Source organism: Heterocephalus glaber, unplaced genomic scaffold (assembly GCF_053883595.1).
Source record: "Heterocephalus glaber isolate CG9 unplaced genomic scaffold, H.glaber_assembly_v1.0 deba00000331, whole genome shotgun sequence".
Classification (NCBI taxonomy): Eukaryota; Metazoa; Chordata; class Mammalia; order Rodentia; family Bathyergidae; genus Heterocephalus; species Heterocephalus glaber.
Window position 1 is genome coordinate 35,875,388 of NW_028258142.1, and position 27,331 is coordinate 35,902,718.

At 43.5% G+C, this 27,331-nt stretch overlaps 1 protein-coding gene across 4 annotated transcripts in view; it reads right to left on the bottom strand.

The window, feature by feature from the left end:
• Window positions 1-27,331, bottom strand: part of Slc14a2 (solute carrier family 14 member 2) — a 431,234-nt gene that overhangs the window by 36,389 nt on the left and 367,514 nt on the right. For all 4 annotated transcript variants that reach the window (XM_087193188.1, XM_087193186.1, XM_004855073.3 and 1 more), the window contains exons 4-8: window positions 13,360-13,529; window positions 10,880-11,060; window positions 9,738-9,927; window positions 7,497-7,625; window positions 1,633-1,825 (exon numbers count right to left, since the gene is read on the bottom strand). In XM_087193188.1, coding sequence (XP_087049314.1) covers window positions 1,633-1,825; window positions 7,497-7,625; window positions 9,738-9,927; window positions 10,880-11,060; window positions 13,360-13,518 — 852 coding nt within the window. In that variant the 5' untranslated portion in view covers window positions 13,519-13,529. The remainder of the gene's footprint in view (window positions 1-1,632; window positions 1,826-7,496; window positions 7,626-9,737; window positions 9,928-10,879; window positions 11,061-13,359; window positions 13,530-27,331) is intronic.

The window sequence follows — 27,331 nt, forward strand, 5'->3', positions numbered from 1 at the left end:
TCCAGTCCTTTGACTTTAGCCCCCAACCCTGCCTCTGATCCCACTCCATCCCACCTCCCAGCCCAAGACAAAACTTAAAAAGACAAAAAACTTTAAAAAGTATTTGCACTGTTTGCAGTGGCATTTCCACCTGAAGTGGAGGAGCATTTCCTTCTCTGACAGGTTTAGGGTTAGAACATGTTTTCCTTGAAGGACCCGGAGTGGGAGTTTGGAGCTAATTGCCAATAGAAGGTCACACTGAGGTTCAGATACACAGAGGCAACAAGCGGGGCTGAGTGGTAAGGGCTCAAAAGTCCTTTCATACAAACAGTAGTTGAGGTTGTGGGATATGTTTTCAAATTTTCAAAAGACAGCCACAGAAGCGATATTCTGAATTACCCTAGAAAGCGGAGCTAGAAGCAATGGGTGAAAGACAAATGGGGATGGATTTCCCAGGCATATAAAGAGCCCTCTAATGCTTAAAGATACCTATGGATGGGGTTCACTGCTTTGAGAATTAGTGATTTTCATCTCACTGGGATTGTCCAACCTGAAGGTATGTGTTCTGCCTTAGACTAGAAGGTGATGGTTCAAAGTTTAGTTGCCCAGGTTTAGTAGCTACAGGTTGATCAGAGCAGTGGTGGCGAACCTTTTAGAGCTTTCAATGATATAAACAGCCTCCTACAGCATGTGTGCCAGAGGTTCACCACCACTGATCTAGGGCAAGTAATTCTTTCTGTGCCTTAGTCTTCTCATCTGTAAAATGGGATAACTATAGCAAAATGAGTTAATATTAGAATGGTTTGAAACAGTGTCTGTTACAAGTTTGATTTAGTTTTAGCTGTTAGCTATTTTTGTTTAACCAAGTCAAAATAATTCTATAAACTTACTCTTGTATTAGATTTTTCTTATTTTTTTATTCTCAATATCTAGAGCTCAGTAGAATAAATAAATATGCACATTTATGATAGTAGAATGTAGAGCAGAGTTTCTCAACTTTGACCCAGTTGACATTTTAGACTGTATAATCTTTCCTAGTGGTAGGAGGAACCTGTTCCATGCACTATAGGCAGTTCCCTGCCCTCTATTCACTAGATATGAATTACACCTCTCTAGTTTTAACAATAAAAATTGTCGCAAGACATTGCCTAATGTCCACAAGGAGCAAAATCTCTCTTCCTTGAAAACCATTGATATAGAAAGTATGTGAAAATTCACCCTCTGTCTTCTATTGATACATTAAAATCCTAATTTTAAAAGTTTATTTTAGGCTCTTGCCTCTTTATCACATTATTATATTATCTAATATTTTTCTGCGACTGTCAATTTAGCACCTAGTATCTGTTCACTTGCAGGTTGTATGTTTTCCTATGTAAATGTAAGTTTCATGAGGTCAGGGATATTGTTGTCTTAGTCCTTGTGTATTGGCAACAATGAAAAAATGTCCAGCACATTTTAGATGGTTGGTAGATATTTGTTGAGAGGAAGTATGGATGTAGCAGCAACTCTGGTCTTTGCTGAGGCCCATTATTTGATTTCAGAGGGGTTTCTAGCAAAGCCAAGAGCCTGGGTAATCTACAAGCTGGTTAGTGAGAATCTAGGGGAATCTAGTGGAAATTAAGAGTCTCAACTCATCACCATTAGGTAACTTACCAAGGGCATTTCAATCTCTGTCCAGGTGATATTGGGCACTGAAGACACAGGCTCCACCAGTGTTGCGGGGAAGAAGAGGTTGTAGTGGCCCGTGGCTGCCAGGTACAGGGTCAAGGTGATGTTGAAGGGCAGTGTAAAGACTGGTAGGTCCCACTTACTGAGGATGGAATTCAAGGCACTAGAAACAACTGGGCTGAAGATGGAAGAGACAAAGGGTCAATCACTTAGGTTGACCTTGTCTTTTTAACTGAGCATCCTTAGGTAGACACGGTCTGTCTTATCAACAGTGGCCACTGTACTATTCACCATCCCTCTCCTTGTCATAGTTATTTCTTGGCTTCCCCAAGAGTCCAGTGGTCCTCTGATCTGGGATTGGAAATAAGATGTTCAGTATGAGCTTACACCTTTGAGAAACAAATGTAAAAAATATAACATTATGGAATTAATATGAGAAAATGAAAAAATGGAAACAAAGTCTTTGTAAATAGGGAGGTGTGGAGGAATTGAAGGGAGGGCATGGGAATGGGGAAAAAATAAGAACCAAGAGAGATTATGTAAAGGTGCAAATTTCCAATGATGAATGTCATTATATTGTACATCTAAAATGTACCAATAAAATTAATTTTAAAAATGTAACATTTTGTACAGAATACTATAGGAAATATGAGGTGTGATCACAAAATATGGTGATTGTTGAAATTAAAAAATTATTATAGTAAAAGCCACATTGCCATTGATTCTCATTAATACATTACTTAAAACACACTTAACCCGTCATCCTTGTCACTTTCTGAAGCAATTTTGGAAGTTCTCTTTCATGTCTTTAGTTGTGCTGCCATAATTATTTTGATGTCAAGAATAAATTCAAAATGTTTACCTTTTAGGGAAGATCCAGAAATTTCACAGTGCCAGGACCAATGAATAAGGATGCACTGTAATAGTTTTATTAGACAGAAATTGCCATAAACATTTTGAATCAATTCAGGACATTGAGGCAGCTACTCATGAAAAAGGACTTCTAGAACTGCTTCAGAAAGTGGCAAGAATGGTGGGATAAATGTGTTTAAAGCAAGAGGGAGTATTTCAAGGGGGTTTAATGGCAATGTGTCTTTTAGTATAATAAATTTTAATTTAAACATTTACTGTATCTTTTGATCACACCTTTCAATTTAAATATTTCCTTGTTTCTTAAATTGAGAAGAGTAATTAAAATGCAATCATTACAAAATGAAATTATTGCCTTTGGGTCATTAAGACATACAACAGTTGGGCAGGGATTTAGCTCATTGGTTTCGCCGCCTGCTGCGCAAGCGCAAGGACCCAAGTTCGATCCCCAGTACCAAAAAAAAAAAAGACATACAACAGTTATTGTCCTGGGCTGTGAAAACATTTTGGGGGTGTAACTTTCTAGGAGGAAGCTGCCATTGCATGCAGGTCATGTTCAGCCTTAGGCTCAGCAAAAACACTAAGTGCTACTCTGGGAACTGTCAGGTGAAAATGGAACTTCAGTTGTTTGTACCCTCTGTCTTCTTAGCCTCTTCCTAGGAAAGAGCATGAATTTTGGATACAGATGGAGCTGAATGCCAGTCATAACTCTTTTACTTGCCAGATGAGTGAGTGATGTCAGGTCATTAATCTCTCTTAGTCTCAGTTTCCTCAGGAAGGGATCAGCCACCCTAGATACCTAACACTTCACATCTCCTGAACTCAGAGACTGCTGGACCAAACATGAAATCACATGATCTGGCCGACTGGTCTACCTTGAATCTTGAGTGAGCATTTGGACATGCCTGAAAATGTTACTGCACATCCCTAGCACATTAAGTCTCCAAGATGCTGAGAACCATTTCACATTTTCACCTTTCTCTTCAAATCTTTACCGCTTGTTTCGCTTTTATTTCAGCCAACAAACAGACTTTACTTCATTAAAAAAATAGAAGTGACAAGATGAGAAATGTTTCATTTTCCCAACCATAAAAATCTGCACCTTGTCTGCCTTGTTCCTATGTACTCTGCTTCTCTGACTCTTTCATTTGATGGAATCATCCCTGTTCCTCCATGCACTAATTCTTTTCTCTGTTCTTTGGATCTGATCAGTTTTTTTTTTTTTTTTGGTACTGGGGATCAAACTCGGGTCCTTGCACTTGCGCAGCAGGCGGCGAAACCACTGAGTTAAATCCCTGGCCCTGTATCTGAACAGTTTGAAGAACTTCACTTTTTTAATATTCTCCTCTTTTTCTTGTTTTCATCTTACCTTTTTCTCTAGCTCATTCTCAACAATCTCTAGTAAGCTCTAGTATGTCCTACCTTTAAAAATCCCACCCTTTAACCAGATGCCCACTCCCACTACTTCTCTATTTCTTTACTATTCTTTACAGCAATACTTCTCAAAAGGGCTGGCAATCAGCTGAATGAGGTAGCACATGCCTGTAGTCCCAGAGCTCTGGGAGACTGAGGCAAGAGGACTGCAAGTTCAAGCCCAGCTTGAGCAATTTAATGACTTAGTGAGAACTTGTCTCAAAAAATTGAAAAAATGAAAAGGGCTTGGAATGTATCTTAGTGTGAAGACCCTGGATTCAATCCTCAGTAACACACACACACACACACACACACACACACACACACACACAGAGGTGTTAATCTTTTTATACCAATTTTTCTGCTGCAAGTCATTCCTAAACCTGCTCCAGTCAGGTGTGTGTTCTCATTACATCACAGAAATAGCTTTGACCAGCTCACCAGTGAACCAGTAACACCTGTTTTGACATATCTGCAGTCATTCCTGGTCTTCTTAAGGTTGGGCTCTCTCATTGTCTGTGTGAGTTATTGTGACTTTGGACTTTCTTGGTTTTCTTCCTGCCTGCTCTTTCTTTACTCCCCTTTGCTGACTTTCACCCTCTTCTGCCAGACATCTATATGTTGGAAAACCCTACAACTCTATCTTGATTCTTCTTTTTGTCTTAATCGTCCTTTTTGAGTGATATTCTTGAGTTCTCTGGATGAAATACTTTCTATATGCTTCTGCCTTCCAAATCCTGATTATATCACAAAGTTAGAGATTTGTACATCTCTAACTTATCTTCTCAACCTCTCTACTTGAAAGTCTAACATGTAATGTGTCTAAATAGAAGTCATTACATCCCATCTCTGCCTCCAACATATTTTTCTCTTAGTCCTCTCTGTAACCCAGGTGCTTAGACAGATAATGGAAATGTATTGAACTTTCTTTCTTCTCCTTTGTATCCTCAGCCTCCCAGAAAGTCCTGTTGCCTCTATCTTTCTTAAAACATACCTCGTAGTCAATCACTTCTGGTCATGTTCACAGATAGCACTCTAGTCCGAACCCCTCTCATCATTTTGTGGGTCATTATAACAGATTCCTAACTATGCTTCTGAGTAGTTAAATTCATTTTCTACTTTGCAAGCAAAGGGGTTTGTTTAAATTTAAACTACATGCATCACAACTCTGCTTAAAACCCTTTAATGGCGTCCTGTTTTTACTAGTTGTAATAAAAATCTTAAGACTTGTTAGATCTATGGGGTGTGTGAGGCTGACCCTCATCTACTCTCTGTGTTCACCTTCTATTGCTCCTCCATCATTCACTGGGTCTCAGCCTCACTGGTTTTGCCTCTGTTTTTGAACACATCATACCCGCCCTGGTGGGAAAGTCTTCGAAACCCTTCATCCAGATCTTCACATGGCAGATATCTTCTTATCAGTTAAATGACAGCTCAAATGTCCCATTTGTAAAGTGGCCTTTCCTAATCACCCATGCCTGGAATCAGTCTCTGGGCCCATCGATGCCATTTTGTTTACCTGAAAGCACTTATGGTGTCTTGAAATGACCTTCTTTCATTAATTAGTTTATGAGTTTTATCTCTATCTTTACTCAGAATGTAAGCTCCAAGAGAACGGAGTTCTTTCCCAGTTCACAGCTATCTTCAGCATCTAGGATGGTCTGAGTACTCAACACAAGTTGAGTATAGGCACTCAGGTATTTGTTCACTGGATAAATCTGGATAAATCCTAGATGCCATCCTCGGCATCTAGGATAGTCTGTGTACTCAACACAAGTCCCAGGCACTCAAATCTTTGTTCACTGGATAAACGTGGAAAATGGCACTGCTAATACCCACGCTACCTGGATTGCATTTCAAAGGCTGTATGAATGGACTAAGAACTGTACTGGAGTGGTAGCAGACAGCCTAGGGCAAGGAGTTAATGGTTTCTGCCTTTTAAATTGGAAAATGGCACAGAGGGCACTGAGTCTAACTGCCACCCAGTGCCATGTGGCTGACGGGGATGTGCTGATAGGTTTAATCTAAGTAGTTATAAACCAAACATATGCAAATGAGGACAAGTTCTGCTCAGCACAGGGGACATGTGTTTGAGTAGTGTTAAAGCTGTATAAATGATGGCCTTATCTTTTTGTCCCAGTGGATGAAGAAAGAAAGAAATCCCAAGAGGAAATATAAAATACTCAATGCTTAATGTAGTAATATATTTTCAAGCACTACTACAAAGTAATGAAACAGTACTTAAACTAAATTAGTAATTCCAGACTTTGAAACCAAAGAAAGACATTTACTTCTTAGAGATTTTAAAAATAAATCACCACGTCTGATTTATTGCTAAGAACAGGAATAAATCACCATGTCTGAGCGAATTAAGCACAGGGTGGTACATACATGTGCAGTCAGGGGCTGGGGCAAGGGTTCACCATGAAGCAGGCCCACTTCTGAGACTCCTGGATAAGCTACTGACCTGCTGTAAATCAAATGAACTAAGGACCACATTGTGAGTGACTGGGTGCTCACACATATTTTGTGATCTCAACGAATATTTGTTCTTAACTGCCTTCCTTCATGAGTAAGAACTCAATTGGTGATTCCAGTCCAAAGATGATATGCTTTACATATAGACCTCTGTTCCAAGAAGGCCTTCTGATTCTACCACAAGTGAATTTTCAGCTTTTAGTTTCTGGTTATACCACAGAATAGATGATTCCTGTGCATCCTGGGGCTTAATTGTGCAGGTCTGGATTCAGAAACCCAGCACCAAAACTTGAGACCATTATGCAAAGCAAAATAAGCCAGACTCAGAAAGGTAAAGGTTGCATTTTTTTCTCTTATATGAGAAGGCTAAGATATAAATAAATGAATGAAATATAGGAAAGATGATAGGAAAAGAGAAGGTAGACTCTAGGGATGGGATGAGGGAGGAGGAAGGAAAGGGGGTAAAGGGATTGAAAATGAGCAAGATCTGTTACATACACGAACCAATTGGCCAATCAAACATCAGTATGACAAACTTGTATTAATAAAAAATAAAAAAGAAGAAAATGCAACAGAAATAATATAAAATATAATAAACCTGCTCTTTTTTGTGGCCCAGAATTTTTCTTGTATCATACTCACTCATTTCTTTCTCTCTCTTTTTGTTCCCTTTCTCTTTTTTTCCATAATGAAAAAGAAAGCACGGTTTTAAAAAGTTTTTTACAGTATAACCTGGGGCAAGTTAATTAACCTCTGCATTGGTCTTTCCTTCTATACACTGAGGACAAAAATAACCCTACCTTGCTTAGCACTGTGCTTAGCATATAGGAACTACTTAATACATTTTAGGCTTTATTCTTAAATCTATCATCCAAAGATTATCCACCCAATAAAAACTTGTTGCCATTTGCTGCTTTAAAAGGTCTCTGTTATTCCATATCCTGGCATGATCCCCTTGTATAGCTCCTGACCTCATGGGCTTTCACTGTGTCTTGCTGAACAAACCATCCCATCTATGCAGACAATGGATCCCACAGCACGAGCATCTTAGGGTCCTATGAATCTGTAAGGAGAAGTAGATGCCTCACCAGGCCATGGTTGTGAAGACCACGGGAAACAGAAGCCACCAGTAGTAGTCTAACTTCTCAGAGGACAAGGCCACCAGCAGTCCCACCAGCATGCCGTTGTAGCCACAGAGTCCTGAGGCAATGGCTGACCTGGGGAGGAGACAGGTGTTTTGCATTGGAATTTGGTGGTACTTGTTGCCCCCCCTGGGGGGGGGACTAATTTAGATGACTTGTATAATCAAAATGATTCCTTTACTAGTACTACAAAAGAGTGCACTGCATTAGTATTGAGTAGTCACATAGCTGCACACACACACACACACACAAACAAACACACTTGCTTATTTTTGCTGATATAGAGGTAAATTATGCACTCTTATCGGTGGCTAAGCTCTTTGCTTTTGCTTTTCAGGGGCATTTCAGACTACTAAGTGTAGGAAAATCTCATAGAAGTCATGATGTGTGATATGGAACGTGTGTGTGTGTGTGTGTGTGTTGGTGTGTGAAAGGCAAGGGAGGAGGGACAGAGAGGAGGGATGAAGGCAAGGAGGAGAGGGAGTGTTTTCATACTGCACTGCATACAGTTCTGCCTGGCTGAAGTTTGGTTGCTTTCCCTCTCTGTGTGTCTGTGCCCACACAGACCCGCTGAATGCACTCATGATGCCCATGTGGTCATCTCTCTGTCTCAGTTGGAGTGTCCCGAAGTGTCTAGAATCAAACTTGGGTCTATTGCCTCAGACTGTTTCAGAGGGGAAACTTGTGTTCCCTAAACCTGTCTCCTTGACCCCGATCAACGCTGCCTTGACCTTTCCAATAGCTCTACTGGGAGAGGGGAGTGGGGGAGGGGTTAGGAAGGGTACTGGGCAAATCTCCTGCAAGGTTCTGACCAGAGAATGAGCTTCAGGAGCTTGAGGTCTGTCCTCTTGTACAGCTGGGGGGGTGGGGGGTGGAGCCTGTCCGTGTTCACTGCTGTACCCCTGGGCCCCATTATCAGCAATGCTCCCATGGAACAAGGCATGATGGTACTTTGTAAGTTTTTGCAGAGAAACCCACTGTAAGGTATACATCTTACATTATGATCTAGTTCTCCTCTACCACATCCCAACATAAATCAAACAAAATTTCACAAAATCCTATTTACCTTCACTGTGCACTGATTGGTCTAGTTTGCTTTGTTTTATTCTATTGTTTTAATATTTTAAAATGCTGTTGACATTTGATTCATGATCTGCAAACCTCCACCTCAAAAACAGTAAGATGGGATAATCTAGTATCTATTTCTCCAAGTTCTTTGACCATCAGAAGCTTTTGGGAAGACCTTGTCAAAAATACTTCTCCCGGATTCACTGAACGAGAGCATCTATCTACAGGAGGGAGGGAGAGCAGGTGGGATGAAATTGTGTCACCCCCCCTTTTTTTGAGTACTGGGGATTGAACCCAGGGCTTTCCAACTGAGCTACATCCCCTTTCATTTTAATTTTTATTTTTGAAACAAGGTCTCCCTAAGTCACTCAGTTGCCTAGGCTGGATTCTAACTGGTGGTGGTCCTTCTGCCTCTGCCTTCCAGAATGCTGGAATTACAGGCATGTGCCACCATGCTCAGATTTAAACTGAATTAATATCACATTTGGGGAGTCTATCAGGTAAATCTGGGAACTGTTGGAATAATATAGAGCAAAGTCCGAAGAAATAGTTGAGTTCTACAAAATACTTGTTGTTATTATTACTTGACTTTGCACTGACCAGTGCCTCGGAGTCAGCAAAGCTGGTCCCTCCCCATGCTGCCTCGATGCATCCTGATGCTCCTGAGCATTCCCTTCCTCAGTGTCCCCATCATATTCCCCTTTCTTCTCACCTCTCTCCCATTCTCCATACCCACCATGCCTATCTCTAGGATGTCCTTTCTAATCTTCCCAATGCTCCGCCGCATCTGTTGTGTTGTTATTCTGACACATTAATTGCCCATTAACCATATCTCCTAAAACGAGATTATAGGCTCCATGAGGAAAGAGCAGTTTAAGCATTTCTCTGCACCTCTCTTACAGGGAGTCTTCCCTAGTCTCCAGAGTCAAGCAGAGCCTGATGGGGTCACCTGCTGAGGGTCGGAGCAGTTTATTCCTGTAGGGTCCTTCAGTGACTTGCTCAAAGTTGGCACTCAGGAGCCTGGCTGGCTGCTAGGCTAAGGTTGGCTGCCCTGTCAAGTAAAAGCTTCACCTGTCTGCTCCATGTGTCTTGCCAAGAGGTCTGTAGGGAGGAACTCACCTGTCCTGGCTTAAGGCAAGAGCAGTTAAGGTTGAGACCACTGTCCCCAGAACCCCAGTAATTGTCCACCAGGGATTCTGGATCAGAAGCCCTATGATGATGATGAGGCCGCTGAGAGGGTTGTTGACGAACATCACCTGAGCTGTTCCCCTGAGGATCCAGTCTATGAACTGCAGGGTCAGGTGCTTATCTACAAGAAACAGACAGAGCCATCAACAGGGTCCTGCCTGCTGCCCTGCTGGACCACTGCTTGGCATTGAAAGCAAGGCACAGGGGGGTGCATGAGTCAGGAATCGCTTCTCATCTAGCCTGGGCAGGGTGGGGGGTGGCACCCACCTCAAGTCTCTGAATGGCCCTTTTTGCTATAGAGACTGAGGCACCATGCTGAGACCAATTTAACTCAGTTCCAGTCATTGGCTTGGTTGGTAAGGCAGCCCCAGGAGCATTCCAAGGGAAATTTATTGGTGTTAGGGAAGGAGTAGGGAGGGAAGGAAACTCTTTTTGTGTAGTGCTGTATGACTCAGTTGAGGGCCAGGATCTGAGCAGCAAAGAAAGTAGCCTGAGGAAAGGAAACTGGAAAAGAAATCGTTTCAGCCCAGCTGTGAAAATCATTATTGAATCAGGGCCCAGAGGAAGCCAGGTGTAGAAGAAGAAGGGACATACATTCTGCCTCCTTCTCTAGTTTGGTTTCCAGGGCAACCTGTGCCGGTGGGGGGTGAGTTGAGGCAGGGAAGGGTGGTGTTGTTTCGTTCAGGAGAAAGTTAAAAGGAAAGAACTCTGAAACTTTGGGGAGGGTGATGCCAATATTTTCTTGGCACACAATAAAAGGCTGTGGAACAAATGAAGAAATGACCATTCAGTGTGTTCAGGAAATGTCCTCTGTGTTGCTCATGTGGTTGCCCTATAGCTATTCCACATGGGAATGAACAATTTGCCAAGGACCAAGATCAGTGAAATGCATTTAATTCTACAACGGTGGGAATCCCCAGGTTAGTGGGATATATTGCACCCGCCCAGAGTCAGCTCAGGGCTGGAGTCCCCACTCCCGTCTGCAGAAGCCTTTATCAAGGAGGAGAGAGGGAGTAGTGGAGGGAGGGTTGTCTTTTGCTTGGCCCATGCTTCTTTCCTGGGCATTTGCTTACCTTTCAGCCAGTTCCTATACTCTTTCATGTCGCCTGTGAGGTAGCCCATTGCTTGGAAGAGGCTGAAGCCTCCCTGGCCTGCAGAGCCCTGGTGAGGTACCTCACTCTCTCTCCTTTTACTCCTTTCATTGGGCTTTTCAATTTTCACAATGTGGCTATCTTCAGCAGTTGATCGGAGATCCTTCCAAGAAAAGTCATGAGGAGATATTAAGTAATATTCCTTCTTGAGAGCAGGAGCATTTGGGGACAGAGGAGGTTACTGGGTCTTTTGATACAGATGAAGGATCATGGTACAAAGGGGGAGACATATGTCCATATCCAAAGCTGTCCAGAGTACTGTGTATAAACCTGACCTTCCCAGGGTTACTGCTCATTCTTCATAGCAGGGCTTCTTAACATTTCATGCCGTGGATTCCTTTTGGAAATTTAAAGAATATCATGGATATATAAAGTGAATAAGATTACAAAGAAAACCAATTATACTGAAATATAATCATCACAATATTAAAAAAATTGTGGTCTATACATGCAAAATAGATTAATATATGTGATAATTTAAGATTAATGATGAGTGAACATATGGGACTACCTCACCCCAACTCAGGGTGATTCTGTAAGGCCATCCCAGATGCTCAGCTCACCATGGGATCCATCCAGGCCTTTTTTGTGACTGCAAGACAACTCAATGTCTCCTTCCTAATCCTGTTGCCTTTGTTTCTCTGTGTTAGTCCAAAGCCACACCCCAGTGGCCTTCTTATTTGCAAGTCTCCATGTAAAAATCAGATTCCTGGAGCCCACTCTAGGACACTGATAGAAACTCAGGTAATACTAATATGGCTGTGTGGTTCACTGCCTAAATTTGTATTGACGTAAATGCTAAAGTCCATTGGAAGTTGGTGAAAACAAAGATAAATTGTTTTTTCCCATTCAAATTCATACTCCCCTCAGTATGTGGACTCCTTGGTCTAAAGCTATTATAGCCAAAAGGACAAGCTATTGAGCACTTGAAATGCATCCAGCCCTCAATAAACTAATCACAGAAGAAAGATTACTCAACTTGATAAAGAACATCTACTAAAGACCTATAGCTAATGTCACACTTACTGATAAAAGATTGAATTCTTTTCCCTCTAAGATCAAGACAAAGATATCTGCTCTGGCCATTTCTACTCAACATAATCCTAGATGTTTTAGTCCATACATTGGGCTAGGAAAAGAAGCAAAAGCAACCCACTGTGAAGAAAGCAGTTAACTTATCTCAATTTATAGATGGTATGTGTTTTTATATGGGAAATTCTTAAGAAGTCTGCAAAAGGGCCTATTAAAGGTAATGAATAAGTTCAGCAAGGTTACAGGATAGAAGATCAATATTAAAAAATCAATTTGTTTCCATGCACCTGCAATGAACAATCTGAAAATAAAATTACAAAAACAATTATATTTATGATAGAATCAAAAAACTAAACTTTTGGGAAATAAATTTAATAATAAAAGTGCAAATCTGTACACCAAAAACTACAAAACACCACTGAAAGAAATTAAAGACATATATAAACTGAAAGTTATCCTCTGTCTACACAAGACTTAATCCTGTTAAAATAGCAGTATTCCCCAAATTGATTTTTCAGTCACCTTTTTCCCAAGAAATGGAAAATCTGGTCCTGAAAGTCATATGGAAATGCAAGAGTCTCAAGATAAAATATTTTTGAAAAAATAACAAAATGGGAGGGGTCACACTTTTTGATTTTAAAACTTAAATAGATAGCTTTAGTAATTATGCTGGTGTGGTACTATCATAAAGATAAAGATATAAATCAGTGACATTGAACAGAGTTGGGAAATAACCTCATACAGCTATAGTCAATTAAATTTTGATAAGGATACCAAGACAATGAGAAAGAATAGTCTTTTCAATAAATGGTTTTGGGACAACTGGATTTCCACATACAAAGATAAAAGGTGAACCTCTATCTTACACCATATGCAAAGATTAACTCTAAATAAAAGGCCTAACTGTAAGTGCTAAAGCTATTAAAAATTGGTACAATCTTCGTGACCTTATAGAAGATGGCTCCGTAAGATACGGCACCAAAAATATAAGAATCAAAGAAAGATTAGATGAACCAGAGTTAATTAGTTAAAAAACTTTAGTTTCAAAGGACACTGTCAATACAACCTATGTAGCAGGAGCAAGTTCAAGGGCAGAGAGTTTGGAAACTGGTTGGAAGACTGGTGTATCAGTGTGTGTGTTCTCTACTTGTCCTTGAAGCTGTAGCTCACTCAGAGCCAGGTTTTTGATCGAAGGCTAGGTAGGTCCAATCACAGGTGTGGTCGTGTAATAATTAAGGCAGAATCCCCCTGGGGAGTGGTGTTTCCTGGTAAATACTGAGTCCACTGGCAAGCTGGAAAAGCAGCATCCTTCACTTCCCTCCTCCCTCAGCTTCCCACCTGGAAAACATCTCAGAGTGGACATTACTCACCTTTTCTTCAGGCATTTCCAGCAAGGGTAGGGCTTGGGAGCCTGGGGGCCAGGTAGGGCTGCTCGGCTCTGACTCATAGAGGGTGGATCTGCTTGAAAGGGTCTCAGGCAGGAGAGGACTGCTGTTATCAGACATCTCTTTCAGGGGGCGATCGCTCATCTGTCATGCGACTGGTGAGAGGGGAAGAGAAAAAACAAGTAATAAGGTCAGGGCCACAGGGACTTGGCTGAGGTTAGACTAACACCTCAGGAGGCTTCTGACCTGGGACATGAGCAGTGATAGTTGTGGGACCTACTGTTGCTGTAGCTGGTGCTGCCAGAAGGGCCCGGAGCTATTCTTCATCCATGTGAGCTTGACTTTTCCAAATACTCTCATCTGTCCAGGCCCAGAAGGAAGTCTCTTCTTGGTGGAAATAACTTCCTGACCACCTGCTTAGAAATATCTTTTTTTTTTTTTTAACTACTGAAGAAAGACTTTTTCTACCTTTCATGTTACCTGCTGCTATCTTATTGTGGTAGTTAGATGTGTGTATAAATTCCTCCTTGATGCATAACACATAGATCTAGTACTGATTGAGAGGCTAAAAGAAATGCCTTATCTAAGTTGCTGTGAAGACTATTTACAGCTGATCACTAATCTCCCTTGTCTCTCCTCTCTCCTCCATGCCCTATCTAGTCCCTTCTCCCTTTTACTCCTCTAGGAACAGCACAAGGCTCTGGTACATTCTACCGGAAGCTGGAGGTGTTATCCGCTCCATATGAGGCTCTTTGCCCTTCCCACTAGGGCCAGGTCTTAGGACACAGCTTGCTCTTGTGCTCTGTTCAAGGCCTCCAGTTTTCTTTTTTCATCCTTTTACCCCCTGGTATTGCTGTACTTTTCTCCTTCCCATTTAGTTACTCCAGCCATTCTTCTTTTGTCTCCTGCAGCTCAGTTATGTCTTTATATACTTTATTGTGCTTCTCAGAAGTGGTATAAAAAACTTTGGGGATCTCTCAGTATGATCTAAAAATTTCCCCACTGCTCCACACTGCCTGCCCTGAGTTACAGAAAGTCTTAGGACAGGGATTGCAGATCCCTAATTAGGTGCAACCACTCCTTACACTTAACTTCACAGACTCTGCTAGAGATTGTACAGGTCTCTTCCACAGGGAATGAAGGCCCCTACCCCTGCATTAGCATTTCCTTGGGCTATTTCCTCCTCCCAATAAAGGAGATTCTTTGCTTTCCACTTTTGCTTCCAGACCACCCTCTCACCTTGCTTGTGCAGAAACTCTCTTCTCTGAGACTTACACGCGACCATTTCCCCCCGTCTAACTGCTCACTGTCGTTACTGACTTTCTGGTTCCTGTCTCATCCAGGTATGGGTTTCGGTGCTCATCCCCACTCCAGTGATTCAAAGCAACTTCAATGTCCAGGCAGATAATTCATCATCTTCTTTGGCTTCTCAGATCCTCATCCTCTTCATCTCCACTGAGTCTTTCTACCTCCTCTTTCCAGCCACCAATTTCCAAAGTCACAGCAAAGATTTATTATCACACACATTAATAAATTCTCAAAAATCAAATCCCTCCTCTGGCTACTACCTCCTGTAATTTCACCTCGTCTGCTCGTGTACCCTCTCTGATCTAGCCCTTTGACTTCTTGGAGACCTCTGATCTATTAGCTCTACCTGCCTCCTATCTTCCTTCCCTCCTTGACCAGCTTAGATTTCATTTTACTTCTTTCACTTCCCTTGTTCCCATCTCCCTTCATTTTGCTTGTGTGGTGAAATCTCAGCCAGGACAAATCCAATGCCCTAATTTTCCCAAGCTTTCCTCAAGCAACCGACCGTGACTACACTTTCATAAACAGAATAGACTGCTTTCACTTTATCATTGCCACCACAAATGGACACTTGGCGCTTCTTTCCCTCTGTTTAGTTCATCTCATTCTGGTTTCTGTTACCACTGCCTTTGCTGATGTCTCTAAGACTTGAATGTTGGCGAATCCAAACATGTTCCAGTCCTCATCTCAAGAGACTGCTCAGTTGTGTTCTAAGAGTTGACCATCCCTCCTTCACGCACCAGTTTAGCTTTGTAGCTGTTCCTTTCTCTGGCTGCTTCTTCACTTCTCCTTGGCTGGCTCTGCCTCCTGCACACACAAGCATTCTGAAGAGTTCTGTTCTGGTGCACTTTTTCCTTCTTCACTGATGCTCCTACACAGCTGATGCCAGTGATCACCATGGCTTTATATTCCATCTGCATGCCTATGACTCTCAAATCCAATTTCCAGTCCAGTTGTGGGCACTGGATTAATAGAGTCATTTGTCTACTTTACCCTTGCACGTGGATGTTCCAGAAGTAGCTTAAAGTTAAGATGCTGAAAACTGATAATGTTTCCCCAATCCTGTGCTCCCTCAGAGATGCCCACCCAGGAAAAGTTCTCCCCCTCTAAGCTGCTCCTTCAGAAAACTCAGGAGTCACATTTAATGCTTCCCCTCTTCCACGCTCCAAAACTAGTAATTCTATGTCTGAAATGTACCTTCATGCTCACAGTCAACAGCAAGCTACCTTCACCTCACGCTTTTTATCCAGAATTCTCATATGTACATCTCCTTCACTTTCCCTCAGATTTATTCTCCAAGCCATACTCCACAGGGCGGTTATCATATGAATACTGAGATCCACTCAAGTTGGTTGTTTGCTTAAAACCCACCACAGGTTTCAGATGAAAAAACACATCTTCAGTATGGTGTCAAGGATTTGCACGACAAGCTCCCACAAGCTGTAGCCCATCCCCAGCTTCTCTTTTCCCAGGGCTCTGGGCACCACGCCGGCCTCCCAGGAGTACCTGGAAGGTGTCAAGCACTTTCCATCTCAGGACCTTTGTATGTACAGGTCCATCAGCTGGGAAGGCTTCTTCCTCACTCTTTAGCTGGAGAACTATGTCTTGACTACCACTTGTTACAGAAACCTTGCCAGATCCATCCTCCTTCTAGCACTCTCTTGTTGTGTACTCTCATGGGACCCAGTATTCCTCCTCAGGGTAGACTTGTGTATCTATTTGTGAAGCCCCCATCCAGAACTCAATATTCATAAGGATAGTGGCCCCTTCTGTTCTGTTTACTGCTGTATCCATGGCTCCTAGGACAGTGCTTGACATACAGTAGGTGTTCGATAAACAAATATGAAAAAGAAGGAAGGAAGGGTGAAGAAATGAAGGAAGGAAAGAAGGAAGAAAGGAATTGTAGATGAGGCTCCAGGTGAATACTAGAGTGGGAACTCTTCCTTGGAGAACTTTACAAATCCCTGTGGGTCTCAGGAGTCTCCAGTGATTTAAGAAGAGCTCACCAGCCCTGCATTTTCGGAAGCAGGGCCAAGTCTAGTACACGTTCTCACTCCCAGGAGCAAGGAGCTCCTGAAGCCATAGCTCATTTTTGTGTGGTTCTAAAAGGATCATTCAACTCCCACCCATCCTGCTGCTGCCATTGCGCTGGAGTGGGGATCTTTCCCTTCCCTCTCTTCTGACCCTGTTGCGGGGGGGGGGGGGGAGGTTCGGTGAGGGGTGGAGATGGCCAGCCCTGAGGGGCCATGTCAGAAAGGTTTCGGAGGGTGGACCACAACGCCAGGCCTAGGAAACTGGCCCTTTCCTCTGTGCTCTCTCCCTCTGGTGGCCAAAAGGTGACACAGCATCTCTGGTCCCTTGGCAAAAATTTCCGCGTGAAAACAAAGAGGTGGGCTGATATCTAGACACAGGAGCTATGCGACACCAGGCATCTGGATGAACTGTAAAAGTTCTGGAAAGAACTGTGTTAAATTCAGTAGCTGTAAAATCCATTAAAAGTCTAGTTGAAAAAGGATAACAACATTTAAAAAATGTATTTCATTGAATCCACAATATTATCAATTTCAAGATATATCATTATTTTATGCATCACCAAGAGAAAAGAAATTGCTGCCAATCACAACAGTAAGATGCATCTTAATTTCAGAGATGTTAATTTTTGAAAACAATATATATCATATAATCGAGGACAGAATGGCTTTCAAGTGATTGTGCTTAAGAATACAGATAGGAATTGAGAATTATTCTCTAACTACAAGACTTCAAATATTTTTATATTTCTTTTGGTGAGAAATGTGTATATATTATGAGCCTTTTAAGACCAAAGACTGTTTCCTTAATTTGTGTGTTTGTACCACCTGACAGAAAACCTGATATGTGAAAACTCCTGGATAAATGTTTAATGAACTAAGAAGAGAATGAATGATTGCACAAAAAAGGCACTCTCTGAAGTACTCTCCTAAAAGACACATTGCTCACCACCCTTTCGTGCAGACAATATTCCCATTTATAGAGAAATCAAGGCCCAGAAGAGGAAAACAGGAATTGCTCCTCCTGTGGCTCCCTGTACTTTGTGTGGCTAGCTTTCTTCACTGTGATAGGAGAGAGAGATCCCAAGAATGGGCAGCTTGGTGCAGAGTTGAGATTAGAGCCAGATCCCACCCCGGGCTGCCTCAGGCGCTGGCGGGGTGAGCAGAGCCTGGGCCCAGCGCTGCTTCACAAGCCCACGTGGCCTCGGCAGGAGCGATGTGCTTGTATCTCCCCTTGGGAACACAGCATTCCTTTGCCATGGGAATGTTTATCCTGCTAAAAAGGGGGAATTTTGGCTTGAAGGCAGGGGTGAAAACTGTAGCAAAAATGTACTCGTAAAGAGAAGGTCGCTAGTTGGGAAAGAGCCCTGTTTGCTTGTGCTGTCTGGCCATGGGTCATCCTCCTCAAAGGGCAACCTAGGATTCTTAGGACAGTCAAATCGCTGACTTAGTTCTTGGCACATAGTAGGCGGTCAGTGATTTTCATTTCCCTTCTTGTGTTCTCAAACTGAAGGGAAAGATGGCTGGAGCTACCAGATGAGGTACAAGCTGGCTGGTCTGAAACAGGACATCTTTCAAAAGTTTCCATAAAGCATCACCACTTGTTAGAACTGAACATGGAATCCCTGCCCCGGCCACGTCCTGTCTGAGGGCTTCAGAGCCCATTCCCTGCTCTGCTCTGAGCCAGTCCATTAAACCCGCTTCCAAGAACACATAATGATCTGCTTGGCGCACTCCTGCCCTCTCCTTGACTGCCCACACCTTTTCCTCTCCCTCAGAAAGATGGACAGAAAAGCATTTTGCTCAGTCCCGCATCTCTGCAGAAAGTCAGGCTCCTTAGATTGGCTCCTCCATCCTCTCTGTAAGAGCCCCCTGTGTTGGGTGCTTATTGTGCACCCATGATGTCCCCTGGAAGGAACACAACTCAAAGGCCTTTCAATGCTGGGGAGAGAGCAATGAGCAGATCCTCAGTACCAATGTGGTAATGCGGTGACACCGGGTAAGCCCAGCAATCTGCTCTCCCAGCGTGGGGGACACCAGGGCCCTATGGTCATGTCAGAACTAGGCCAAGCAGGCAAATAAGAGAAGCACACTCTAGGCCAAAGCAATGCCTGGGAAAACTGCTGGTCGGGCCAGGAAATCCCACTGTGGGCCTGGTGGCACATGGGGAGTGTTGGTGGCAATCAAAGATGAAGCCAGGGATGCTGATTCTTCTTCCAATATTTAGAAAATGTGATGCCTGCTCTATTGTGCTAATTTATAAATTCTTCTCTTGGCTCTTTTCTCTAAAAGCCCACCCATTCCTAGAGGAAATGCAAACTCATGTCTATGAGCAAAAGGAAGAGTCTGTGCCTCATCCAGCATGCTCCTGCTGCCATGGATGGAAAGGGGTTTCTTGAATTGTTGGTGTGAATTAGTGTGGAGTCAAAGCTCTCTCTCTCCCACATGTGCTTGGTTGACCTGGTCATTTAGGGGTGAATCTATGTCATTCTCACCCTTTAGGTCATCGTCTAACTAACTGAGTTGTGGAAGTCATTGCAGCTCCAGAGGGGAAGAGTGATTAGCAGATTTTCCAAAATATTAACTGATAATTTTGCCCAAGACCTTGTAATTGATGCATGGAGAGTTTCCATAAATATTTTACAACCTTAGGAACCAAGGGGATGTTCTCTGCTCTCTGTCATTTTCTAGCTCCTCTGACAGATGGATGTTTTCTCCTATTGGCTGGAGTCCCACAGCCCCAGGAGGCTGGCTGTTCTTCCTGTGAATGGCCCTAATTATTGGAAAGTCTTGTATCTGTGGAGCCAATGTCAACTCCACAGGGCATTCACCCTTTGCTGGTTCCAGTTCTGTTCCTCATGTCTTCATGGGACACTTAGACCCCCTTTCCCACCTAAGAGCACTTCAGTGGTTGATCCCAGGGCTTCCTTTTCTCTGGGGGCAACCCTCTTGCTTTCCTTTGGTCTGGTTCATGAGGACCACAGTGACAGCATCACTCTGAGAGGAACCTGGTGAGTCAGGCTGGGCTCCTGAGAGCAGGGGCTACACTGGTTTCAGAGCCAGGGGACAGTTCTGAAAGAGAGAAATCAAGTGTGCAGAGCTGGGAGAATGCTTGGTCAGGCAGAATGGGGGCAGACTGGGCTGGGGGATCACACCCAGGGATGGGGTGAAGCCAGGAGATGTTCCATTGCTAGGCAGAAAGGGTGAGCAGGCCAGTGGCTGGGCTATATGTAGGGTGCCTTTCTCGGGGTGGATTGTGTAAGAGGCTGGCTCAGTGTTGTCTTTTATTAGGGGCAGCTCTCAGCTTTTCTTGGCAGTTCCGGCCCAACAAGTCTATCTGAGCCGAGAGGAGCTGACTCATTGGGCCAGAGGGACAGGCTGGTTGGGGCAGGGGTCGGAGGCAGTACAGCTTCTCCTGGGCGATCCGCACACTGTCTGGGCAGCAGGCCTGGGGCTGTATCTTCTTGAGTTCTCCCACAGGGCCAGGGCTGAGGCACTGTAGCTGGGGATCTACCCAGCCCGTGGCAGGGGACTCTGGCCCTTAGCTGAGAGTATATTGAATGTGCTGTGGCTGTGGGGGTGAGAGAGCAGGTCTCTTTTGATGCTGCTCTGCCTTAGAACGTAGCTTGGAAGTGGAAGTACATGGGGGGGACACCCTTCTGAGTTGTCACTTCCAGAGTGGGGTGACCTTTCAGTGGTGTACATGTGGTTCCCCTGCCTCACTACACTTTCCCAAGGGCCACTACTACACCACCAGTTTCCCTTGGAGTGCTTCTGCTTGGGTCAGCACACTTTAACCTTGGGCCAGGCCCTCCCTTGCCTGGGTTAGCATCTAGCCGGCCTCCCTGACTTCAGGTGCTGCTGTTCCTCTCCGCCCTGCCTCTGGTGATGGGTAAATTGAAACACAGTTGGTCATGCCAAAGCTGGAGAATCTTCCAAGATGCTCCAGGTCTGAGTCTTTTGCTACTTGGACTGGAGACATGTACCTCTGGGCATAAGATTTAAACTGGGGTGGCCTAGGCCCAGGCATAGAGAAACAGTTTTCTGCAATGCTAATTTGTCTTGGAGGAAAACAATATAGAGTAACAGTTGCATATTTGAGTAAACCTGGCTTATGAAATAGTTGAGTGCAAATCTTTTTATTTTAAAAATAAAAATTTGGGGTTAGAAATTTTGGAAGTGTAGGTGGCTGTTTGGAGCTGTGTCCCTAGAGTACTATATAATGTGTAAATTCTCCTCCTCAGCTGGGACTACTTAAGGAGGAAATGTTGGGATAGTCTGAAGATAGCAACTGTTCTCCATCTTGCACAGTTCTGCTTAGCAGGTTTCCATACATGCCTAAGCCCAATTCCACTTTCTCTGTAGCATGTGCCCACGTGTAGAATGGAAAACAGATCTGCTCTTGTCCCATTGCTGCCTCTGGCTTGACTCTGCTTCTGAGATTGTGGCTCTATTTTATCCTCCCAAATCCTGTCCACATGCCCCAGCCTACCATTGCCACGGTGCCTTCCTGACCTTACACGAGCACCCTGGCCTGTCCTCTGGCCTGTGTAGTGGTTAGGATCTATTTGGGCTTGCAACTTCCCCCCCATTCACACTTACCCTGTAAGCCACTCCTAGGTGACTTTGGGTAGTTAATTAAAGGTGGTATAGTGGAGCCAGACTTCTTGGATTCAAATTTTAGCTTCCCTACCTACTAGCTGTGCATGCTTACAGAAATTCTGCAAACTCTCTGTGCCTTTGTTTGTTCATCTCATCCATGAGACAACAAAAATTGTACCTACCTCTTAGGGTTGTCTCTCCATCACTGCTGTGTGTGTACATTTCCCATTTCTACTAGACGCTTGGAAGCCCTTAAGTAGAGTTTCTTTGTTTTCTTCGTAGTACAGTATCTTGCACAGAGTATGTGCTCAATAAATATTTGATGAATGAATGAAGTATTCACTGGAGATTAGAGGTTATGGCTACAAATTCTGCCCTGCTTTGAACCATCATGCACATACTATTTTTAATGCTACAAAGTACCTTCTTTCCTCTAACTGTATGTGTTTCCTCAAATGATCCTATGATCATGAGATACCTGCCTAAAATCACACATCCAGTTGGCCCAGGACCTGGAATTGACCCAGCCTTCTCATGCTCTGACCTGGGCTCTTCCACATCAAGCCCCTTGCTGAGGATCTTAGACCCTTCCTTGAGGATGTCTATCTCTCCTGCAGTGACCACACTGTTGGGTCCCTGATGCTCTCGGGATCCCAGCTTTTTGTAGTTGAAGTTTATAGCCTTTGGGTTCAATATGTCTGAGCACATATCTCCTTTCAGGCACTGGTGCATGGGTGAAGCTAGGTCTTCCATGTGTAAGCTGGGGTGATGTGTAACCCCCTTCCTTCCTTGCGTAGGGACACACAGTCCTTCTGTGCTTGACCTCCTCAGCGATTTTGTTTAGCATGTCTTTCAGGTCCTTCTTTTTCAATAAAAGTTTGATCCTTTCCCCTGCAAGGATGTTTGTTTTCTAAGAGCAACACCAGTGTGGAGTGGGCAGGAAGGGCCATCCCTGGAGGGAATGGACATTGGGACAGAGCTCACCAGGAGCTGTCCCTGAGGCCCTCATGCAGGAGAACCCAGGGGCAGGTGACTGGTGAAGGTCCTCTCGGTGGGGGAAGGGCAGCGGGCAGGCAGGGTGGAGACGCTTAGAGGGGATGAGAGTGGTGCTGGGTGGGGGAGCCATGGCAGATATTGGGTGGTGTTGAAGCTCAGGTCTCTTCTAAGCAGCAGGTGAAGAGAGCCCCAGGCTGGTTTCTCCTGCCGAAGCATGTTGTGGGGAGGGTTGCCCCTTCTCTGCTTTTGCATCGTGTGCTTCCACATGACATAACATGCTCATGTGACCTTCTGGGTGGTGGCTTTATTCCAGCAGATCTACGATCTTTCAAACCTAGCTTTGCATATTGCATTTTCTGCCCTTGATGGACCCTGGCCACCCTTTTAGCCTGAGTTGGTGGAAAATGCACTGGCTGAGTAGTAGACAAGGCGGCCGCTTTGCTGATGATCTGTGGGTGGGTGGGATGCCAGGGTTGAGCTCACAGGCCTTCAGGGCAAGGAAATCTATGAGTGGCCTGGGTGTTACCACACCGGGCCAACCTGGAACTCAAGGGAGTGATGGGTTTACAGAGCTTTACAAAGTCTGCCATTCCTATCGTACATCTCCTGCTGACTCTTAGCGAGTGCTGACTGAAACCCACTGTGGAATGAGGGGGGTGTTCCTTTTCGAGCAGTTACAGCCTTGTTTTTAGAGCCCCTTCTTCAGCTGGATGTGACCCTCCTTCCTTAAGCCCTGAGAGCTTAACCTTGACCTACATGGTTATTTCATCTACAGATATTTAGGTGATGCTGATGTGTAAGCCTCTCACCTGAGATTCTGAACTAATTGCTCCGGGGTGCATCTGGACGGGGCATTGGCATTTTCAAAACTCCTCAAGCGATGTTAAGACTGATAAGTTCTGGCCTAGATCTTTGTGCGTATGTCCCTGCTAGGCACAGTTCACTCCCTGCAGCTCCAGGTGAGGGCTGAAGATGGGCTTCACATGCAGACTCTTGACCCCACCCCCAGACACAGAGTCCGCATTGGAAGGAGATCCAGGGGATTTGCATGCTCCTTCAGGTCTGAGAAGCACACACCCATGTGAGTGGCACTGGGCCGCGCTGTTGCTGAGAGGTGGGCTCAAGTGTCCTATACACCAAGAAAGGGTGGGATGGAAGACAAGGGCTGGGAAACAATCTCTGCTGATTTCAGAATTTTTGCTTAGTGGTCAACGTGTTCAGTAAACAAGCAAAACCAGATTAGATTTAGCAACAGCAAAGCCAAAATATGACAAAAGCTAGATTTATGACTTTAATTAAACAGCATTTATATCCTCTATCTCCAGATGAAAAAAAGTGGCAAACACCCCAGTTTTTTCAGTGTGTATCTTGGCCTGCAGAAGCTAAATCTTTGCTTCCCACATAGCCTGCTCAGGGTCATAGCAACAGCATGTTCCTGAGGAAGCTAGTTTCAGGTGATGTAAAATTTCAAAAGTGAAAATGTGTAGCCTGTGGGCACAGAGGCCCCCTCGGTTATTGACACATCTATCTATGGCATGCCCACTTCTGCTCTGCAAGTCCAGACATGATCATAGGGAAAGGAGGCAGGAGAGCAGTTGATTTGCTCACTCTGGAGAAGACAGAAGCACAAGTCTTCTGGATCTTTGTTGGTGTGAATCTGAGTTAAGAGGCTTTAGTAATGGTGCCTCACAGAGCTTTGCTATAACCTTTAATCAGGATTGCTGGGGATGGTGGGTGCTGGCCAGGAGAGCACTAGTAAAGACCATAACTAGTCAAACGGTGAGTTCTTGTAACACCAAGAAGGAGAGCATGGAGGCAGGCCCACTTAGAGTGGAAAGTGACATGGTGGAGGTTGTGAGAAAAGAGTAATAGTTGACATTGGTAGAAAGAAAGGAAGCAGTGGAGGGATCAGGAACTAATAGACTCAGTAAAAGAAAGGAAGAAAAATTAAGAGGAAAGAAGTAAAAGACAACAGGAGAGACGAGAAAATGAGAACCATAGCATAGCATAGGAGGAGAGGATGAAGTGGTGATAATAAAGAATGTGCTGAGAAGGAAGGAAACAAAGCTGAAGGGGAAGTGGGGTGGGGAGACAGATAGATGTTCTCAGCCCTGTGGCCCTGCTGTGAAGAGGCCACAGTCTCCCAGCTGCAAAGACTTCCTGGAGAGGTTGCTTCCCCTCCTTCCTTTCTCCTTCTCCATGAATTCTGTTAAGGAGAGAGCAGCCATCCTCCTTGGGAAGAGGCACAGGGGCCGGCCTTTTCCATTCCCCTGTGGTTCCTGGCAAACCAACTGAGCTTCGAAATAGCGCCTGGACTCAGCTACCCAAGAAGGGAAACCTGGCATAGAGACAGGAAATGAACAACTTCAGCTTTATTCCATCCTCTCTCCTCACTCATGCCTAACCAGACTTACAAAATGAGCTTTCTTCAGATTCAGAAAGAAGTTGTTTAGGGTGCAGTAGTTGAGTCTTAAGGGATGTATGCATGCCGGAAGTGGCTGAAGGCATTTGCCAAGTTGCTTGTCATCTGGCCCCTCGGAATTTTGACTGAGGTAACGGGGCAGATAAGTTGGCTATATTTAAACAGCCAAGGTTCTGAAAAGATGGAATCTGTCTGGTCATTGCTGGAAAATAAATTAGGCACGTTATGAAATCTCTGAAGATGTGTTTCCTAAAAGGAGGATGAATGTTGATGAGCAAAAACCACTGGGACAGTCAGAGTGGGTGGAACAAAAATACCATGGACTCAGAAGCACAGCCAAAACTCCCTCTCTGCTACTTACTATGGTGCCATGCCAGACACAGACTCTGTGAAGCAGGGATGGTGAGAACTACCTTTGAAGGCAACATACAGAGGGCCTGGTGTACTACCTGGCATGTGGGAAGTGTCAAGGGTCAGATTCTGCCATGCCCTTCCAATCTCTTCTGGGGTTCTTTACAAGCTCTAAAGACTTCAACTCCAGGGATTTAATGAGTAGATTTGGTGAAGTTACTACTTAGAAAGGTTAATTTCTCCATAGTAGGTCCTGTGTTGGATATTGTTCATGTGTTCCAAAGTGTTTGTTGAGTACCTATTTTGTACCAGTCACAAAGGATGTAATAGTGAGCAAGAGGAAGCTCTTCTTGCTCTAGTGGAAACCAGAAAACAGTGGAATGCCCAAACCTGGGGCTGCAGGAGGTTCCTGCTGGAGGGTGGGGATGAGCATCTTTCAGCAGTAGCAGTGACTGAAGGGCACTACAAGCAAAAGTCAGGCAGGCTGAATATCCTGCAATACGCTGGACGAGTCTATATAAGAAGAGATTGCCTTGCTCAGATTGGTCAGTGGGAAACCCTAATAAAGCATGAGAGGAAAGCAGTCCTGAAAGCCCAAAACTTGTCTGTTGGTAGAAAGACAGGTGATACTATCAATTTCTTTCTTTTTTTTTTTTGGTACCGAGGATTGAACTTGGGTCCTTGTGCTTGTGAGGCAGGCACGGGAACTACTGAGCTAAATCCCCAGCCCTATAGTATCAATTTCTTGAGATCAACTTTCATGGGAGCTTTGAAATAGATGCCAAGTGGTCCCGCGTCCTGTTTTTCCAATATCACAGTCACATCCCTCTTTTCCTAGGGCCTTTCTCTCCACATTGTGACTCTGTTGCTCTTTTGTTATTCTCCTGATTTTTTTACACACATGATCGATGTGGCTGGCTGTGAACTAAGGATCAGTGGTGTTCGACCAGGATTCCAGGGACCACAAACCTCAGTGAGCACTAATTTGCCTCACGGATGGTACAGCTCTGGTCAGCGGGGTAGACAAGGATCACAGATGAGGGATAAGTAGCCCAGTTGGACACAAATTCATGTGTGGCTTCAGCGAGTGTGCTTTCTAACTGGCAGGCAAAGCACCCTCTGAACACTCATGGCCTTTCCACGTCATCTGCATGGACACTGGAGGCTTTAAGATGTAGACATTTTGGGAAGATGCACGTAAGAATGAGATGACAATACAGTCCACCAAATAATCACAGTCTTCAGTTTTAGGCTCTTCACGATCATGTTCATAGAACTACAAATTTACTGTGAAGCATCAGCTACTTAAGTGTACAAAAGAAAGAACATTTATTGCCATTTCTGAAGTGCAGAAATGGCCTTAATAAATGACAGAGAGCAATTTTCCAGAACCTCTCTGCCTGTGTTCACAGCAGCATGAGAAATGAACAGACAAAAATAATTTTCTACATACTAGACCAGGCCATCTGAACTATTTTAAAATATGAATGTATTATATTTTATTTTACATGGATTTATCAAAAGGAAAATGACTTCAGGTGAAACCAAAGAAATTACTAAATTTCAGATAAATGTTTACTCACTACAGAAGTATTTTTAGTTTTTATAGTCCCATAAGGCTAGAAACAGAAAAACTATTTTGCAAAACATTAAGAATTTGATATCTTTTTAAAAAGTTCAGATTTCATATTTAGGCAGTATTGATACCCTCCTTCCCAAGCAAAATGAGAAAACTATTGTCCTCATATTTTTATCTTATATTAATTTTATTATTAATAATTTTACTTATGACAAGACATTAATAGTATTATTAAATAATCTATTAAATTAATAGTTTAAAAATACAATTTAAAAATTTTAAAATTACATTAAAAATTTCTAAAAATATAGTTATCCACAGAAGAATTTAATAATCAATAATTAATTTAAATAATTTAATAATAAACATACATTATTATTGTTATTTATTTTATTTTTACCAAAGTTTACATGATTTTATTCTGCAGTTATAATTCACAACTGTGAGCGGAGAGTGATAGGTGAATAATGTGTGTATGTGTGTATATATATATATATATATATCATATATAAAGAAATTCAGTGATCACTCCTAGTTCTTTTATCATAGCTTATGTACTACTTAGTTCCTTTTCTCTTTTTGCACTTCAGAGGATCCAAGTGAGGGCCTCTTGCATGGTAAACTATTCCCAAATTCATCATTTTATTTCATTTTGTAGATGACAACATT